This window comes from Delphinus delphis, chromosome 15 (genome assembly GCF_949987515.2).
Source record: "Delphinus delphis chromosome 15, mDelDel1.2, whole genome shotgun sequence".
Taxonomy (NCBI): Eukaryota; Metazoa; Chordata; class Mammalia; order Artiodactyla; family Delphinidae; genus Delphinus; species Delphinus delphis.
Window position 1 is genome coordinate 50,352,628 of NC_082697.1, and position 20,288 is coordinate 50,372,915.

Below are 20,288 nucleotides of genomic sequence, written 5' to 3' on the forward strand. Positions count from 1 at the left end.
TCACCACATCAGGTGAGACCCAAAGACTTGAGCACCCGGCTCAGCAAGCAGAGCCTCACAGACCCTGGGTCTGTTCTCATCACAGACCAAGGCAATATGGAGAATCTCCAGATCCAGAAATGAGTTGGTTGGGAGGGCTCCCCGCAGCCCTTCCTGCCCCCACCGTTCCCCAGTCTCATCCTGTCCTCCTCGCGCCTCGGGGCCCTGGATGCCCCCGTGACCCTCTGGGCCCACCCTCCCCATCCCCCCAGCTCGGACCTCCCGCCGGCTCTGCCTGAGATGTGAGGCGGGGTAACCAGGACCAGCCTGAGACTGCAGGAGAGGAGCCAGTTCCCAGGATGGCCAACCAAGAGCAGAAGGAACAGCTACAGAGCAGGGACACCACATCACAATCTCAACAGCAGGCTCCCTGCACACTGCCACCAGGAGGAAGGACTCGGGGCCTCTCCCTGCCAGGGGCCCAAGAGGCCCGCCCCCAAGCAGGGGCGGCGCAGTGCCAGCAGTGGTGCTGACGCCACATAGGTGCCCAGGGCATCCTCACCGCACACAGATCCCTCCCGTCAGCTCCTCTGCCCACACGAGGCACAGTGCCCCACACTGGTTCCTAGGAACATCCCCAGAACTGGCCAGCCTTTACAGGGACGAGTATGCAGAGCTTGGAGCTCCTCGGGTACCACATGCCACAGCCTCCCAGCCTGTACTCTCCCTGCCCAAGCCCCCAGACCCAGCCGCACACTGGAGGCAGCTCTTCAGCATCACCCCAGCCCAGGTAGGTGCTCTGGGCCTGCCCGGCCCTGGAATTCCACTGCACATCAACACAGACACGAGAACATGATGATGTCATCAAACATTAGAGAATGACTTCCTCTAGAGGTAGCTGGGGGAGGGGGTAGGAGAGGGAGGGGACGATGCCAGGTAAGGGGAGTGTGCCCCTCCCAGGGGCCTTCTTCTGGTAAGCACGGACTTTGAACCAGGGCGTGCCGGCCTCACCGGGGGCAGGGCGGGTACGACTCTTACTGGGGCATCATATGGGGGCTCACACGGCAACTATGGGGGCCCCATGGAAAGGCTGGAGACAACACAGTCTGCAAGCAGAGCTTCCGGGAATAAACACTTTCTAAACTTCTTCTCTTATAAATATGTATTAGAACATTTGATAACACAAGCAAAATGCTCTGAAATTAATTTAAAATTAAACTGTGACTGAATTTCCTGCACTCCTAGCCAGAAATTCACCTAACACATCTGAATACCCAAATGTGGTTGAAGGTGGCCGCAGCTGCAGCAGCAGCCTTGGACACCCAGGCCCCGCAGCCACCTCAGTCCCGCGGCACCTTGAACTGGTCCTTCTCTTTGCGGATGGCCCTCATGGTGGTCACAGGGTCCGTCTCACCTGCATGCTGCTGCACAGTCTTCTCCCTGCGGAAGCCAAGCACCAGGCTGCAGGCCGCACCCTGCACCCGCGGACCCACCACCCCTCCCATGGCACCAGGGAAGAAAAGAGCCTGTAGGAGGCGGGACATTCTTAAAAATGAAGTGTGACAGCCAACGGCCAACTCAGGTGTTTCTAACTGTGGGAAACACGCTGGCCGAGCCAGTCCTGCTGGTGACCTGGAAAGCGGGGACACCAACTCCACGCTGGCATCCGGCACTGCCCAGCGCCTAGAGGCTCCCCAAGCACAAGTCTCGTCCACCTATGGATCCAGACTCCAGGGTCAGAAAGGACCCTACACCCTAGCCAGGGCGTCAAGAAAAGCGTCCCCCTTTAAGAAGAGATGTCTCATTCTTTGGCAACACTTTAAACAGAGATTTCAGGGCAGCCTCCTCTCCCACCCGGGCTCTTCAGGAGTCGGGGTGGTGGAGGCGGAGATGCCCGAGGACAGCGTGGGACCCGCTCCCTCACCTCACTCTCATGAATGGGTTGTAGGTGAACTCCTCTGCAATGGTGGATGGCACTGTGGGCTCCCCGATGCTGTACTTCTCCTGCAAGAAAAGTGGGTCCCTTTAATGCGGAAACTTCTAAAGCTGACACTTCAAAAAGCCTCCTAATGGTCTTCCAATGTCGTCCGACTGAGAAGATAAAGTGAGCAGTGGGTCAGTACCAGGACAGGCCCTTCCCCGCCCGCGGAGAAGAGATGTGAGTGCTCCAGCTGCCACCAACAACCTCTCTCCTTCCCTTGCTGTCTTGGAGGTGCAGGGGCACAAGGAGCTTTCTTTTCATTAATACAGAAGTCATAACTAGCAAAAATGCAGAAGACAGAAAAGAAGAAAACATAGCCCTACCCCCAAGACAGCATGTGGGTCGTGAGCACCTCACTGCCAGGAAGAACAGCAAGGCAACAGGTTCCCGGGGTCCCTCCCCTGCGGTGACAGCCCCCCAGAGGGCAGCTCTCATCACAGGGTGTTCAGGCAGCTTGTCACCTCCACTCAGGACCAGGATGGCCTTGCTTCTAATCAACACTGACCAGGGCAGGCGGAGAGAAGACGCATACTGGGACATCTGGCCAACTGTTCACTCCTATAGAAATGCCTACAGGAAGGAGGTCAGAGTTAACAGCTGGGGGTTTCCACCCTGCCCACAGCCCCTGCCCTGCTACTGCTGGGCTCACCCTGAGGGCCACAGGGCCAGTGATTGGACAGCCACTGTCAGCACCCACACCCAGGCTTCCTGACCATCAGGGGCCCTCAGACCCAAAGGTCCCAATCCCACCCACACTGTGAGCAGTGGCATCGAGAAGTAATCCTTTAACTGCTGGAGGTGGGTCAAGTTGGAGTCTGGTGGGAGGTCAAGATGAAGGCTTAGGGACTTCCCTGGTGGTGCAGTGGTTAAGAATCCGCCTGCCAGTGCAGGGGACACAGATTTGAGCCCTGGTCCGGGAAGATCCCACATGCGGAATAACTAAGCCCGTGCGCCACAGCTACTGAGCCTGCGCACCACAATTACTGAAGCCCATGTGCCTAGAGCCCATGCTCCACAACAAGAGAAGCCACCAAAATGAGAAGCCTGCGCACCACAATGAAGAGTAGTCCCCGCTCACCGCAGGTAGAGAAAGCCCGTGCAGCAACGAAGACCCAACACAGCCCAAAAATTATTTTTTTAAAAAAAAGATGAAGGCTTATTGCTAATCTCTGAACTTTCCCTTCTGGTGAAATCAAGCATAGAATGTTTTATAATATTCCCTGCACTTCCTCCGATATTCTCACTCCTCCTAAGAAATCTTCCTCCACCTTTTATGAAGGAAGAAAACCACTGAATTATTCTAAGGATAATTTTAAAACAGGTCCTTGTAGGCATAGTTGGGGGAGTGTAAACTGTCATAACCTTTTGGATTATCTATTAAGATAAGCGTTAACATGCAGAGACTTTTCCTACAGAAGTATGAAGCACACAAATGTAAAGACTTACATTTGAGGATGTTGTTCACTGTAGCACAATTTATAAGAGCAAAAATGTTGGAAAGTCTAACTGTTCTCCCTAATTGTATTGGTAAAATGATTTACAGTTGACATCCACACATTAGTATGTTTTACTTATTAAAAAGAATGAAAGTAAGATGGATAAATAGGCAGTGATAAAATTAGTAAAATGTTACTAGAAAGGTGTTAGGTATATGACTGTTCACTATAAAATTCTTTCATCTTTTCTGTATGTGTGAAAATTTTCATAATAAAAAGTTGAAAAGGCTAAAAAACAGTTTAACACAGTTCAGTATAACCTAGGTGTCAAAGAAGAAATCACAAGGGATATATTAAAATATTTCAAATTGAAGATAATGAAAATAAAACATGTCAAAATTTGTGCTGCTAAAAGCAGTACTTGGGGGTAAGTTTTTAGCTTTAAGTGCTTATATTAGAAAAGAAAAAAGATCTAAAATCAATGACTGGGACTTCCCTGGTGGCACAGTGGTTAAGAATCTGCCTGCCAATGCAGGGGGACATGGGTTTGAGCCCTGGTCTGGGAAAATCCCACATGCCATGGAGCAACTAAGCTAATAATTATAAAAATAATTATTTTTATTAAAAAATAAAATCAATGACCTTGGGTTCCATACTAAGAATCTATAGGGCTTCCCTGGTGGCGCAGCGGTCGAGAGTCCGCCTGCCAATGCAGGAGACATGGGTTTGTGCCCCAGTCCGGGAAGATCCCACATGCCGCGGAGCAGCTAGGCCTGTGAGCCATGGCCGCTGAGCCTGCGCTCTGCAACGGGAGAGGCCACAACAGTGAGAGGCCCGCGTACCGCCAAAAAAAAGGAAGAACAAAGCAAATCCAAAGTAAGTAGAAGGAAAGAGTTTTTTAAACTTTATCTTTTTAAGAACAGAAATCAGTGCAATGGAAAAACAAACAAGGAAAATTAAGGCAAAAGTTATGCTTTTAAAAGATCAACAAAATTGATAAGAACAATGAAAAAAATTGGCAACATCAGAAATGAAAGAGGGGCAATTACTACAGATCCAACAAATATTGGCAGTGGGCGGCAGGGGGGTTGGCAGTTTAAGTCATATTGATCTAACAGTAAAAGCTAAAACTATAAAGGTTCCAAAAGAAAACACAGGAGGTTTCTTTGACCTTGGCAAAAGCAAAGATTTCTTAGATGGGAGATAAAAAGTATGAACCACAAAAGAAAATTAATATGCTGGACTTCATCAGAATTTAAAATGTTTGCTCTTCAAAAGACACTGTTGAGAAAACAAAAGGCAAGTCACAGAATGGGAGAAACTATTCACAATACACATATCTGAAAAAGGACTTGTACCTATACTTAAAAAAAAAAACATTATTCAATAATAAGATAATCCTGTTTTTTAAATAGGCAAAAAATCTGAACAAACACTTCACAAAATGGCCAACAGGCACATGGAAAGATGTTCAACATTATTAGGCACTAGGGAACTGCAAATTAAAACCATAATGAAACACTACTACACACCCATTAAAATGACTAAAATTAAAAAGACAGACAATACCAAGTGTTGTTGAGGATGTGGAACACCTGGAACTCGCATACTTTGCTGGTGGGAATGTAAAACAATACATTCGCTCTTTAGAAAACAGCCTGGCAGTTTCTTTACAAGTTTCAACTTGGGACTTCCCTGGTGGTCCAGTGGTAAAGAATCCGTCCTGCAATGCAGGGGATGTGGGTTTGATCCCTGGTCAGGGAACTAAGGACCCACATGCCATGGGACAACTAAGCCCGTGCGCCACAACTACTGAGCCTGTGCGCCTCAACTAGAGAGCCCCACATGCCGCGAACTACAGAGCCCATGTGCTCTGAAGCCCATGCGCCACAACTACAGAGAGAAAACCCCCCTGCCACCAGAGAGAAGCCCGCGCACTGCAATGAAAGATCCCATGTGCCGCAACTAAAGACCCAATGCAGCCAAAAATTAAAAATAAAATAAATTTTAAAAAAGACTGAACAAGTTTCGACTTAATACATACACCTAATACAACCCTGCCATTCCACTCCTAGATATTTACTCAAGAGTAATTAAAACATATGTCACACAAAGACTTGTACACAAACGTTCATAGCAGCTTTATTCACAATGGCCAATAACTAGAAACACAAATGTCTATTGACAGGTGAATGGATAAACAAAATGTGGTATAACCAAACAAAGGAATACTACCTGGCAGTGAAAAGGAATGAACTGATACATGTAGCAACATGAATGAATCTCAAAATCATTCTGCTGAGTAAAAAAAGATGAAAGAGTACATACTGTATAGTTCCATTTATATGAAGTTCTAGAAAATGTGAACTAAGTTCTAATGGCATACTGGAGCAGGGCAGAGAAAATGAGGCATGAGGAAGTTCTGGGGGGTGATGGAAATGTTATGTATCTTAAATATAGTGGGAGTTGTTTAATTGGTATATACGTCTGTCAAAATTCACTCAATTGTTCACTTCAAATGGATGCAATTTATTACATGTGAACTAAACCTCAACAAGCTTGATAATAAAAAGGGAAACTATGAAAACTATGCCAGTAAATTTGAAAACCTTGATGAAATGGACAAATTCCTTGAAGATACTAGTTGCTAACAAAACTGACTCAAGAAAATATAAAAATCTAACAGCCCCACACAAATTAAAGACATTAATTCATATGTCTTTATGAATTATGTCTCATAATTCATAACAAAAAAATCTTTCCACAAAAAAGAATTCAACGTCTAGAATGCTATGTCAGTGAATTCTAACAAACACTAAAGGAAGAAATAATAACAATCATAGAAAAACTCTTTCAGAAAATAGGAGGAAGCACTTCTAACTCATTTTATGAGGCCAGCATTACCCTATTAGACAAAGACATTACAAGAAAATAAAACTACAGACCAATATCCCTTATGAACACAGACACAAAAATAGACACCATGACTAAGGTTTATCCAGAAAGCAAGGTTGGTTTAACATTTGAAACCAAGTGATATACTTCACCAGATTAAAAGAGTAAGGGAGAAAAATAATGTATGATTACATAATAGATGAAGAAAAATCATTTGACAAAATTCAACACCCCACTCATGACAAAAACTCTCAGAAAACCAGGAATATATGTGAACTTCAACAACTTGATAAAGAAGACTTACAAAAAACTCACAGCAAATATCATACTTAATGGTGAAAGACTAAATGCTTTCCCCCTAAGACTGGGAACAAGCCAAAGGTGTCCACTCTCACCATGTCTACTTAACACTGTCCTGACGATCTTAGCCAGTGCAACAAGGCAAGAAAAATAATTAAAAGGCATATAGACCGGAAAGGAAGAAATAAAACTTTTTTTTTTTTTTTTTTTTTTTTTTTTGCGGTATGCGGGCCTCTCACTGTTGTGGCCTCTCCCGTTGCGGAGCACAGGCTCCAGACACACAGGCTCAGCGGCCATGGCTCACGGGCCCAGCCGCTCCGCGGCATGTGGGATCTTCCCGGACTGGGGCACAAACCCGTGTCCCCTGCATCGGCAGGCGGACTCTCAACCACTGCGCCACCAGGAAAGCCCGAAATAAAACTATCTTAATATTGATGGCATGATTGTGTGCTAAGGAATCTATGAAAAAGATGCTAGACTAAAATGAGTTAAGCAAGGTCACAAGGAAACAAGGTCAAAATACAAAAATCAATTGTATTTCTGAAGACTATCAATAATCATTTAGAATAAAATCTAAAACTATGAAGTCTTTAGGGATACATTTAACAATATGTGCAAGATCTTTAACACCAAAAATTACAAAACACTGCTGAGAAAAACTAAAGACCTTAATAAATGTAAGGCTATATCATATTTATGGAAAGACGCCATATTGTTAGGATCTCAAGTCTCTCCAAATCTTTTGTTACAACACAATCAAAAGCCAAGCTGACTTTTTTGTAGAAATTAACAGGATGATCCTAAAATTTACATGAAAATGTAAAGGACTTAGACGAGCCAAAATGAATTTCAAAAAGGAATAAAGTTAGAGGATTTATACTACCTGATTCTTAGACTTACCATAAGCTACAGTGATCATGACAGTACTACTGATGCAAGAATAAGTCATGTAGATCAATGGAACAGAATAGAGTCCAGAAGTAGATTCATGCCCACATGGTCCATTTTATTCAGTAAAGATGCCAATGAAGAAAGGCAAGTCTTTTCATCTAATGGTGCTGAGCAACTAGATGTCAATATGCAAAAAAGAACTTCTACCCTTACCTTACACCACAAACATTAACTTGAAGTGGATCACTGACCTAAACATAAATTTATATAAACATAAAAGCTAAGACTATACAACTGCTAGGAGAAAACAGAGAACAAAGTCTTTGTGATGTAGGGTTATGCAAAGATTTCTTAGGACACAAAAACCATAAAAGAAAAAATTAATAAACTAAACTTTACCAAAAGTATAAACTTTTATTCTTTGAAAGACACTGTTAAGAAAATGGCAAGGCAAGCCACAAACTGGGATAAAATATTTGAGATATATATCTGACAAAGACTTGTTTCCAGAATGTATAAGGAATTCTTACAACTTTAGCCATGAGAGAAATGGAAACTTAAAAACTACAAGCTACCACGACACACCTATTAGAATGGCTAAAATTTAAAAGATCAGCAATACCAAGTGTTGGTGAGCATGTGGATCTCCTGGAACTCACGCATTGCTAGTGAGGATTCCAAATAGTACAACTAATTGGAAAACAGGTTGGTAGTTTCTTAAAAGTTAAACATACACTTACCACACAACCCAGCAATTACACTCTTAGGTATGTTCCCACAAGCAATGAAAACATGTGTCCACACAAAGACCTGCACACAAACGTTCACAGTAATTTTATTTAAAATAGCAAAAAACTGGGAACTACCCAAGAGTCCAGATGAGTGGATAAACAAATTGTAGTATGTCCATATAAGATACTACTCAGAAATTAAAAAATCTCGAAAACCTGCAGAGTAAAAAGAGCCAGATACAACAGAGTAATGTTGTGTGATTCTGTTTATAGGAAAATCTAGAAAAGAGTAATTTATAGTGACAGAAAGCAGATCAGTAGTTGGGGACGGAATGGGGAGGGGCAAGGAACCTTCTACGATAGTGGAAATGTTCTCTATCTTGATTGTGGTGGGGCTGACACAGGAGCATATACTGTCAAAATTCAAACTGTATAATGCTCACTTAAAACAGGTATGTTTTATCGTATGTAAATTATCCTTAAGCAGATGACTGTGAAAAGAATAAGCTCAATATGTTTGGACTGCTATGGAAAGAGCACTAAGACCCATTATTAAGTGACAAGGAAGCCACAAAATAACACACAGGATGAGTTTTTTATATTAAGTATTCTTATGTGCACACTGTAAAAAAAAAAAGGAATAACATTTATCAACCTATTACGGTAGTGTCTGAATTTTTATAAGTATTATTTTGCAAGCCCACCTCGCAAAATTGATAAAGATTCTTGACAAAAACAGGTGACTTATGAAAAAAAAAAAACCTATGAGACCATTCCTCACTGAACTCAGAAGGGAGCCCAGCACCTGAGGACTCCCAGGTGTGTGTGTTTCTTACCAGCACCATTTCTCAGTGACTGAACACAGACACCTGAGTCCAGGAGAACGTCCTCAGCCCAGCTGCCTACAGCAGCGTTTCCAAACCCCCCCACAGAAGATGCCTCCAGGACAACACGCCAGCCCCTGGGCCGAGCCACGGGGCATGTTGGGGGCCGTGTCTGAAATAAATGCCTTTCAGACAAGCAGCCTCTAGGGTGAATCCACTGCCCACAGACAGCAGGGAAGGGCTGGGACCTGCTGCTTCAGCCTCACCTGGGCACTTGTTGAAAATGCAGAATCCCAAGCCCAGCCCTGACCCACAGAGTCAGAAAGGATCTTAAGCAGACAACCAGGGCTTCTTGCTCCAAGCTGGGCTGTCTAAACCCCGCCTCGCCCACTGCCCGGAGGAGCACTTTCTGCCCACTCTGAAGCGGGCACCATGAACTCCGTGCTCCTGGGAAAGTGGCATCACGGTGCCTGACCCCAGGACGCGCCCAAGTGCATCACGCTCACCTTGGCCCAGGCCAGTTTCTCCTGGATGGCAGCATTGCTGGGCTCCACATGGCGAGCAAACTTGAGGTTGTTGATGGTGTATTCGTGGCCACAGTATACTCTCTGGGGAAAAAGCCAAGCCCGCCAGCTCTGAGGAGACTCATTAACCCACCCTCAGCCCCTCAGAGACGGGTGTGAGGGACCTGGCTGGTCCTGGGGGCAGCACCCACGAGACGTCCCTCAGGACAAGGACACGTCTTGCGTGTATGTTAAATGACAATGAAAAGTATGCTTAAAGAAAAAAACACACTTCCAGAAGCAATGCCTCTACCCTCCTGCTCCTCCCAAGATGCAGGGGAGACCCCAATGGGGAGAGCCAGCAGGGTCCTCCCACCACCGGGTGAGTGAGCGGGTGGGGCACCACCTACCGTGTCTGGAGGGAGCCGGCCCAGGACCTCGAGCAGGGCTTTGTACATCTCATCCGCTGTCCCCTCGTAGAACTTCCCGCAGCCAGCCACAAACAATGTGTCGCCTACAAGACAGGACAGTGTGGAGCTGGAGGGGCTGTCAGCAGTGCATGCCCCCTCAAGGGCCGGGGCTTTGCCCTGACCCCTGTGCTGACTGGGCCACAGCCCCAGACCTGACCTCCACCCCAAAAGGGCCCAGGGATGACCCACGAGTACTGGTTTCCACCCTTCCCAAACCTTTTCCCTCAAGTTGCACTAACTGGCACCGCCAGGCCCCAAACAGCTGTTCAGACCCAAACCTTAGAGTTACCCTGGCTGCTCCCTTCACCGCCCAGTCCTATCAGTCATAGCTCTGAGAATCCCCAAAACCCAGCCCTTTCCCCCACCCATCCAGCAGACCCCTCCCAGGCCAGACCTTCCTGTGACTTCCCTTACTCCCAACAGCCAGCACCATTCTGTAAGACCCCCGTGATCTTGCCTGGACCCTCCAGGAGCCCCTCACGTGGGACCACAGCCCCCATGGGCCCTTGAGACACGGACCTGCCACCTCCCAGACTTGCCCCCTTCCTGCCGCAGCCCTACCTCCACCTGACACCCACCAGGTCTCCACGTGCTGCTTCCCTCCCCCAAGACTCTTCCCTGAGAACGGGCTTCATGCCCAGCAGACACACATGGCACATTTGTTCTCCAGGCCCCTGGAGTGGGGGAGGTGGGGGAGGGCCAGGGACCCCACAATAGGGAGCAACAATCCCCCTCCACCAGCGTTTGCCAGGCCTCTTCCCAGGGAGCTCCAGGCCAGGCCAGGCAGGAGCCAATGCCCACCCAGTGGCCATGGTGCAGCACTGTCCCCTCAGAACAAGACCACAGATGAGAGAGTTGGGTAGCCCGTGAGCAAAGCCTCAACACGCAGGACTGGGGCTATGCCCTAAAGGACCCCTCAACCTCGTGGTCTGGGCACCAATGAGAGGCCAAGGAGAGCCCAGAGGACAGGCCATGAGCAGGCACAGTAGGCTGGGGGGATCTGGTCCTCCCTCCAGGGACCAGCAGTACCTGCTGTTTACACACCGGAATTTCATGGGCCTCCTGCCACAGGGGCTGGGGAGCCCGCCTGGGCCTCCTCCGTGGGGCCATGTCCTCAATCAGCAGGACACTGAGAGACCCGGGGGCCCCCACGTCTCTCCCTGGCAGTGGGACCACCATTCACCTGCACCCCCAGCCTCTCGCTGACTGCTCTCCATCTTCACCACCAGCTAAGAGTGCCTGGAGGCATCCCTCCCCTATGCAGGCTGCCCCACCCCCAGGCTCTACAGAGCCAGCCTTGCCTCTCCTCCCTGCACACTGGGCCATGGTTCTAGCAACGACTTCAGCCTCCATTTCCCCACCGCCGCCACCTGAGCTGCTCCTGGCGCTCACTGCCATGAGTTCCCAAATCTGAGGTCCCAGATCCTGACCTCTCAAACAGACAACCCACTAGTGCCATCACAGCACCCTGCTCCAGGCCTGCCCCCCCAGACAGCCATCCCATCTTCCTCCCCTGCTCTGTGGGTGCCCAGTCCTGCCCACCACGTCCCAGGGCCACATGCACACCCTTCTCTGGGCTGTCACCTCCTCTGCTTGCATCCTTTTCCCTTTGTTCAGCTCACCCCAGAGGAGAAGGGAGTGGGGCCATGGGTCACTCACATCCGAGCTCGAGGCCTGGAGCTGCCAGTCACCTCACCTCTGGACGCTGCAGGTTCCTCAGCCATGCACACAGAGGCCAGCCGGGGCCCTGCTGGACTGCCCTGCTCCCCTGGTCCTCACTGCTGATGCCCCAGGCAGCTCAGCTTCACCACTGAGGACCCTGTGTGACTCTCACCTATTTAGTATAAAAGCTACCAATTAGATAACGCACTCCCCTGCCGGCCACTGTCATGCAGACTAGAGAACAGCACGTGCAGGACATGGTCCAGGGCCTGCCTGGCGGTAACCAGCCCTCCACACCTTCCACAGCTGGCACTCGGCTTCTAACATGAGCGCGGTCCAAGGGGGCCACCGCCACGGGCCCGCACAACCCCAGGCCCTGCCGGGGGGGCAGACGGACACCCAGGGGCCGGGCAGCATGACAGAGACAGGAGCGCAGCTGTGAGAGTTCACCGGACCCAGCGCTGGTTCCACACCCCTCACCTCACACCCACAACCACCCAGTGGGGGAGACCCCACACCCACCACTGACGCAGGGGAAACTGTGCTTAAGAGAGGGGGTCACACCTTGCACAGGCAGCCAGCCCACCTGCCCCAAAGCGCTGTCTGCCGAGGCCCATCGGGAGGCCAGGGGCTCCCACAACATGCCCAGGGGCCCGTGGCCCACACTCAGCAGTCGGCTCAAAGCCCACACATCCTGCTACTGCAGCAAAGACCCTAAAAATGACTGTATTTTTAAAAATAAACATAATAGATTTGGAGATAATTTTGGATTTACAGACAAGCTGCAGGGACAGTCCAGAGGCCCTGTGACCCCTCATTCGGCCTGTGTGTCCCTTCATGCTAGCGTCCCCACCCCTGATCTCATGTGGCTTTCCCATCAACACCTTTTCCCCACTCTAGGAGCCCACACTGCTTCAGCTGTTGTATTTTTAAACAAACTTTCACTGCGGTTATAATATCATGATTGTTACATAACTGGGGAAGACTCAAGACTGAAAACTGCTTATACTCGCTAAACAAGCTAAGGGGGAAGAGGGGCCTGCTCTGTGCCCATCCACGGCCACTGGTTCACACCGCCCTGAACACCCACCGTCACACGGCTGCTCTGCTTCACAGGTTCCCCAACCACCATCAAGATTCTTCCATTTCCTCTCAAAAGGAGAAACACCGCCAGTTGCTGGAAAGGCCTGCTCGCCCCAATCGAGAGCCACTCACACAGCCCGATGCTGGTGGGGCTTCACCTCCACCTTCCAAGCTCTTTGGGCCACCGTGTGCGACACCCTGACCTGGGGCTGGCTTTTGCCAGACCCACTCAGCTCACAGCCCGTGGAGGGATGGGGCAGCGCCCAGCACTGATCAGGCCCCACACAAGGCGGGTCTGACTGGCTCCACTTGGGGTCTCCCTTGGCCCCTCACTTGCCTACCTGTCTGCTGCTGGACGTAGTGGGGGCTGGGACTGCACCCCCACCAGGCAGAGTCTCTCAAGGAAAGGCCTGTCCCCATGCACCTGACAACGATGACCAGGATCAGAGGGGCGCATTCAGGCCAGCCTCGCGAGGAGGTAGCACCCCCACCACATTCCCACCACAGCTGCCTGTACCCTGGACGTGTTTGAAGCCAAGTCCCACGCTCTACCCTGAGGGCTGTGGTCCTCCTCACAGAGCCCAGCACAGTCTGCCTGGCAGGAGATGCTCTGCCCAAAGGTGTGCAAAGCCATCTCTATGCCAAGAGGGTCTTTGCAAAGAACACCAGACCCCCCAGCTCAAACATCTGAATACTCACCTGTGAACACCACGGGGCGCTCGGGACTGTTGGGTTTGCTCACAAAGTAGCAGATGTGTCCGGAAGTGTGACATGGCGTTGACAGGCACTTGACGTTGAGAGACCCCACCTTAAACAGAGCACACACTGGCCTGTGCTCCCTGCGTGTGGGGAGCCTGTCCTAAGGCTCACAGATTCTCCCAGACCCCGTGCCCGCCCCACAGCAGGAGCTGCCATTAAGGGCCAGTGGGCTTCCACAACCACTGCTCCATTGAGCAAGTCATGGGTCTTGCTGGTGACCACAGGACCCAGTCCTTGAGGGTACCTCAGATGCAGAGACGCCCTGGAAGCCGGTGTTTGCTGGTATGCAAACGAAAGGGCTGATTTTGTTTTCTCCTCAAAACCAGGCCAAATCTGAACCAGGCGTCTTGCCAGAAAAGACAGTTTTCCTTCTTAGCTGCTTGGCCTTTTGTTTTGTTTCCCTTCTCTGCCTCCATCCCCCACCCCACTCTTTACTTCAAAAACGTTCAAACCTACCAAAAACTAAAATGACAATGAATCCGTGTGCCCTTTACCTGGGTCACTAAATGCTAACAGGTCCCACCTGTGCGGCACCTGCTTTGTTCACACACACATATCTTGACACACTGCCCCTAGACACTCCAGCTACATCTCCTGAGAAAAGGACATCCTCCCATATAAACTCACTATTATCAACACCCAAGAAATTTAACACTGATGTCAAATATGATCCCACATAGAGTCCGTATTTCAATGTCCCCAGCTGTCTCAAAACCATGCATACAGCTTCTCCCCTCAGCCGGTCACCATCTGCACACTGATTTGCTTGCAATGCTCTCAACACAAGGGACTATCCAGGCCCAGGCAGCCCCAAGAGCCCATCCACCCATGCACAGGCCAGGCTGTCTCCACAGCTAAGCCCTTGACTGCCCCTCTGGGTTCCTGGGGTAAGTGAGGGGACAGCCAGCAGGAGGCGGCTCTAGGGCCTGGAGCCCAGCAGGGCCACAGTTGAGCCCCTTCCATTCACTCCTCACCTGCAGTGTGGACAGGTGTGTGACCTTGTGAGTCAGGGCTCCGATCCGGTCATCACCCCCATACACCTTCAACCCAGGTTCCAACTTGACCAGCTTCTCGTTCCCGCCAGCGTGGTCCCTGGAAGTCAAAAAGGGGAGCTGGGGCTACTGCCGATATGAACAGGGTTTGCCTGATTTTACACCTTAACCAAACGGAATTTTTATTTTTCCCAGTTATGTTTCTCAGAAGAGAAATGCATCTTCCAACCCAGGATCCTCGCTTCTTGTCTGTCATTTGGCTCCACTGAAAAAGAATGTCCTCAGACACCCCATTCCCAAGAGAGGCACTTCTGTGCCCCTGCCGTCTTGCTGCAGAAGCTTCTGGAGCAGATGAACCAAATCACAAACACCTGGATAATCCCTACACCCGTGATTCCCAGACTTTGGGCACATCAGAGTCACCTGAGGATCTGTAAACAGCGCCAAGGCGTGACTCCCACACGCACATCCTGATGCAGTGGGCCTGGGGAAGCCCACAGCCCAGGAGTTTTAAAGGCCCTCAGGTGATTCTGATTCACAGACCAGATGGGACCCACTGCCCCGAGCAGATTGCAAAGCTGTCTTCTAAAACAATGCCCAGCTGCCAGAGGGGGATCTGTCCACCCAGGGACAGGCCAGCTCGGAATGACCTCCCCACGTGACTCGAATGTGCAGCCAGCATTGAGGCACCTCCTGGAAACTCATCCAGGAGTGCCCCACGCTTCCCAGGTCAAGAGAAGAGCTCCACGCCTTGGCCTTGTGGGGTAAGAAATACACTAGTGCAAGCCCTGCCAGGGTCTCGGGGCAGGGCTGGGAGTGTCCTGAGCCCAGAAGATTAGCCTTTCCAGGATGAGGCGAGGGCTTTCCAATCACCAGGGAACACCTGCTCCTCACTACACATTCACCTACGGGCCCAGAAACAGCAGGGCTCACAGATAAGAGGGGGCAGCCCTCTGCTCCCTGCCCTGCAGGGGGCTGATACACACAAGCTGGCACCAAGCACTCAGCACACTCATCACTGACCCCCGAAAATGCCACCTATAAGTGGGAGGGTGGCACAGGCCACACCCTGGAGCTCAGTTTGGGGCCTGTTTTAATTTATAAGGCATCACAATGTGGGAAAAGCCGTGGGAGAGAGACTCGCACTGTGAAAAGCTGGGGAGGTGGAGCCCCCCAGTGTAGCCCCACAGAGGCCAGAGGAGTAAGGGCGCCTCGGCACCACACGGGGCGGAGTTTCTGAGAGAAGGAGTGGCTGTGCTAAGTAGTCACTGCAGATCCTTGGGCCTAAATCAGTCAGGAAGTAACACCTGATACCCCAGAGGCTAAACAACCCCAAAGATTCTCAGCGACTTAGTTACATCAACAAGTTTCCAACACTTAGCAGACTTTGGCCAACCACATCCACGTGACACTCCCACACAGAAGATGAAAGGTGTCCTTTTACCCGAAGACACGCCCCAAGCTCCGTGAGATGCCACAGAACAGGTTCAAAGCTGTCCTAGCTGCCCTCTGGCAGTTATTTGGAAAAGAAAATTCGGAGCCAAATAAACATTTTTTCCTAGCTTTGAAGAGCCTCAAAAGTTTCAAAAACCCACAAGGGCCTTGGGCAGGCAACTCTAGTCCTAAGACCCAAATATAAGAACTTTTTTCATCCTTTAGCTTTCAAATATCAAAAAAAACGCAACCTCTCCAAATGATTGCTTGATTTTCAAAAACACTTATGTCTAGACTAGTTTATTCCCCGACATCAAGGCCAATTTCCCACCACACAAGCACAAGAGCTTTCAAAGATGTTGCCAAAGGTCCACCCATGGCCACAGGATATACAGCATAAGCCTCTCCCCTTGGAGCCCCCAAGTCACCAGACCCCATCACCAGGCCTGAGGGACACAGGGCAGCAGCACAGAGGCTAGTGCCCAGAAGCCCCGTCAGAACCCCACTGGGGCTGACCCTTAGCTCACAGCTGTGGAGGAAAGAAGGGCTTCCAGGGCTCTGAGCCCCTAGGCTCCCACCTGTGGGGGGACCCCTGGGAGCCTGCGAGCGCCCCACCCCCCTCCACCTGGTGGATGCTCCCCCTTGGGGTGTGCGCGGCACAGCTGTAAGGCCCAAGCAACTCTGCTGGCACAGAAGTTTGGCCTCTGGAGCACTTACCAGTGGTGGTGGGTGGTGAGCACTGTAGTCAGCTTCACACCGTGCTTCCTCACCATTTCCACAACCTGCAACCAAACATGAGGCAGGACACAGGCCACAGTCACACCCCGGCACTGGCTCATCAGTCTGCAGGGTGATGCCCAGTGGAGCCTGCCAATTTGCCCCAGCTCCAGGAGAGCAGGGTGACAAGGAGGCTTTTTCTCCCTTGATCTGTTCGGCAGTTCAGTCCCACCCACAACCTCTCAAAGCCCCTCCAGCAGAGACTGCCAATCTTAGAGGCAGCACTAAGGGGCAGAAAGCCCTGAGGAGGAGGAGAAAGTACTGAGAAGGGCTCCTCCTTCTCTTGCCCAGGGACTCTACAGACAGGAGCCCTTTTCTCTCCACTCCAAAGCCTTTGGTCGCTTCCACCCCTCTCACTGGCCCTTTGCCCCTGTAACAGGGTGGCTGGACACTAGTTTAACTGTTTTTCAAAAACCAAATGGATTAATTTCTGTTCAGCTTTGGCCAAGTTGCAAGGGCACTGTGGTTATCAAACTCATCAGGAGATGAAGAACTGGTGCTGGGGCCTCGCCTCCCACCTTCTGGGGCTGCACCGGGTCCACAATGGCAGCCTCCTTGGTGTCATCATCAATGATCAGGTACATGTAATTGTCGGTCAGAGCAGGCAGTAACTCAACCTTCATCGTGCCCTGCTCCACGGTCAAGCTCTTCCTTAAATCCGTGTGATGGAGAAAGATTCCCAGCAGGGCTGGACCTGAAGACAAAATGTGGTTCCAGTCAGCGTCCACATGAGGCCACGCTGGGCCGAGACTTCAAAGCAAGCCCTTGGCCCAGCAGTCCAGGCATCCGGGGAAGTGACATCCCAGGGATGCAACGTGGTGAGCCTCGAAATACGAGGTTTTCTAAGTTCTTTGATAAAGAAGAGGATAGCCTCATTTAACCATATCCGTAAGGAAAACAGAGAACACGATTCATGTTCATAATTGTGGAAATCAGCTCTTTCAGACTTAGGATCCCTATTTTCTTTTTCAAAGGTTCTAAAAGGACACAAATGCCAGCCTGTCCCTGTGATTCAAACCTTTGTCAGATGTGACCACTGCCAGTTCTGGGGTTGTTCACACCTGATTCAGAGAAAGACCATGAAGAATGAAAGCGCCAGGCCAGGCTCTTTTCCCTCGGCATATGGCTGCCTCTGCAAGCTAACAGAGCCTGAGTCCTGTGCAGTTACTCACAGCCCTTCTCAGGTCTCGAGCCAGAAAAGAAAACAATATCCACTTTCAAATGGCAGGAACTCGAAATTTGGATAATGCACAAAAGCCACCCGGGGCCTGAGAAATGGGACAGCTGGTCACAACTGTTCTAGATTCGAGTGTGCATGATACAGAATCACCAACCAACTGAGCCAAAGAAGGCTGCCAGGGTGGGCTGGGAGTGACCAAGGGGCAAAGCATCCTCCGCCCAAGAGACAGGTGCCAAAATGTTTTCAACAATGAAACTCCTATTCAATCTAAAAATTCCCAAAGGCCCCCAACAATACTTTAAATCTTAGTGTAAAAGGGATTAAAACTGCAAAAGGTGACAGAAGACAGCCATGAAATTCTGGAGTAGGTAGGTGCTGGGATGGGACCTCTCCAAAAAAAGGGATCCAGAGAACAGGCAGCATCAACCAACAGACTGATAGACCACGTCCACTGGGGCCGTCTAATACAGAATTCAAGCTCATCTGCCATGGCCAGGGAACTGCCTGAATTGCAGCGTTAAGGATCACACAGAGGTAGCTAAGTCCTCCTTTTGACAACCAGCTGGGCTTTTTCCAGGCCCTTCTCCTCATGCTCGGCAAAACAAACATTTTCACATGATCAGGTTTCTGTGCTATGCCACCTCCTCTCAGCCCCGATATGTGCCATACGAGCTCCAGGAGGACTACAGAGCAGAGTCAAGGCCAAGCCTTGAGACACATTTTGTTGGGCTTCTCTTGAACTGGATCCCTCCTTCTGCATGGCATCAAAGGGCTGGCGCCCCCTCTGAACGGGGCAGCCACATTCTTGCTGATTCCCTACAGTCCCACTTCCACCACCCGCCTGACTCCTGACACAGAAACTCTTAGCTCTGATGCTCTGACGAGTTCCCTAAATGGAAAAAACCCAGCTCTTTCCTTAATAGTGGTGACACACTGCGCACTCCAGAACCTCGACTGCTCTCAGTAAGATCTGGAAGTGGCCAACGATGGCTTCCTTCTGCTTCATCTCCCTACCTAGGGCTCTGCGGTCATTTAGCTAACTGCTAGCCAGCTCCAAAGACTCAGCTTAACCCACTGCCCCTATTGCTACATCAGCCAGATAAGATATAAGGAAATAAAGGCGGTTTCAAAATCAAAGTCAAAATATTCCAACAAAGCAAGAGGTAACACAGTGAAAATGGAATCTGACAGCTGGAAGAGCAGGCCCTTGGAGGTCAGGGCGCCCATCGCCTCCTTTTTTTTTTTTTTTTTGCGGTACGTGGGCCTCTCACTGTTGTGGTCTCTCCCGCTGCGGAGCATAGGCTCCGGACGTGCAGGCTCCGCGGCATGTGGGATCTTCCCGGACCAGGGCAAGAACCTGCGTCCCCTGCCTCGGCAGGCGGACTCTCAACCACTGCGCCACCAGGGAAGCCCCGCCTCCCATTTTTGAGGCGGGGATAGGAGACCCAAAGAGGGCAAGGGTCCCACGGCTCACAGAACCCAGTTCTGCCCCAGGCTTTTCTTGCCGGCCACAGCTCACATGAAAAGCTGTGATTCACTTCGTGGAGAATATACACAGCATTCTGTGCGGCTTCAGGCACAGTTCCATCATCCCTGGGCGTTAGAAATAATGGGGTTTGTATGGGGCGCCGCAGTCAAGGAGGATGGGGGCGCTCGCTGGCTGCCAGGCAGACCTTAGGGAAGCAGGGTTCCTATGACAGGGCTCCCGAGCGTCCCTGGAACACCCATTTCCTTATTTGGCACAAATCCTTCAGCAACCCCCAGCTGACAAGTTACCCCACTCTGTCTTCAGCCCTCTCAAAGTCTGACTCAACTGCTGTGTGGCCTTTTCTCGACCCCAATCGGCTTGCCTGCCGACGTCAGTTAGGGGTTAAAATCCTGTGTCAATAAAAAACAGCGTCAGCCGCGGCAGCCCCAGCGGCTCCCCGCCGCCCCCCCGGTGCGGGCCCCGCGCTGGAACGCCTCACGGATTGCGGCCGGCCTAACCGCCTTTAGCCCGGCTACGACGCCGGCCAGGACCCGCCGGCCGGGCGGCTCGCCTCGCCTCGCCCCCACGAGCCGGTCACCGTGGCCCCGGCCCCTGTCAGGCCAGCGCCTTGGCATCCCGGCCAGTCCGGCCCCGCGGCGGCCCCGGCCCACCTACCCAGGCCGCAACGGGCGCAGGACGCTCTCAGCGCAGCTAGGGTCCGGCAGCCGAGCAGCCAGTGGCCCAGCACCATGACCGAGTCGGAGGGCGGGCTGCGGCGCGAGGGGTGGGCGGGCTCTTCACGCCGGCGACGGCAAACCGCGGCCAACCAGCGCCCGCCGCCCCACCCCCGACCAATCAGCGCTCGCGCCCAAACCCGTGCCCTCAGTTCGCCCCGCCCTTCGGCCAATCAGCGCTCGCGGCCA

At 51.0% G+C, this 20,288-nt stretch overlaps 1 protein-coding gene across 2 annotated transcripts; it reads right to left on the reverse strand.

The window, feature by feature from the left end:
• Positions 1–842: 842 nt before the first annotated feature.
• On the reverse strand, positions 843–20,144 carry HAGH (hydroxyacylglutathione hydrolase). 2 transcript variants are annotated; one of them, XM_060031482.1, is made up of 9 exons: positions 20,041–20,144; positions 17,236–17,411; positions 16,658–16,722; positions 14,489–14,606; positions 13,455–13,563; positions 9,951–10,054; positions 9,544–9,645; positions 1,904–1,983; positions 843–1,419 (listed from the first exon to the last, which is right to left on the reverse strand). In XM_060031482.1, exons 1-9 carry the CDS (start codon positions 20,114–20,116, stop codon positions 1,320–1,322), a joined length of 930 nt encoding a protein of 309 aa, XP_059887465.1. In that variant the 5' UTR covers positions 20,117–20,144; the 3' UTR covers positions 843–1,319. The 2 variants fall into 2 exon arrangements, with proteins under 2 accessions (XP_059887465.1, XP_059887466.1); XM_060031483.1 differs by lacking the exons at positions 843–1,419; positions 1,904–1,983 and adding an exon at positions 2,034–2,530.
• Between the last annotated feature and the right edge of the window lie 144 nt (positions 20,145–20,288).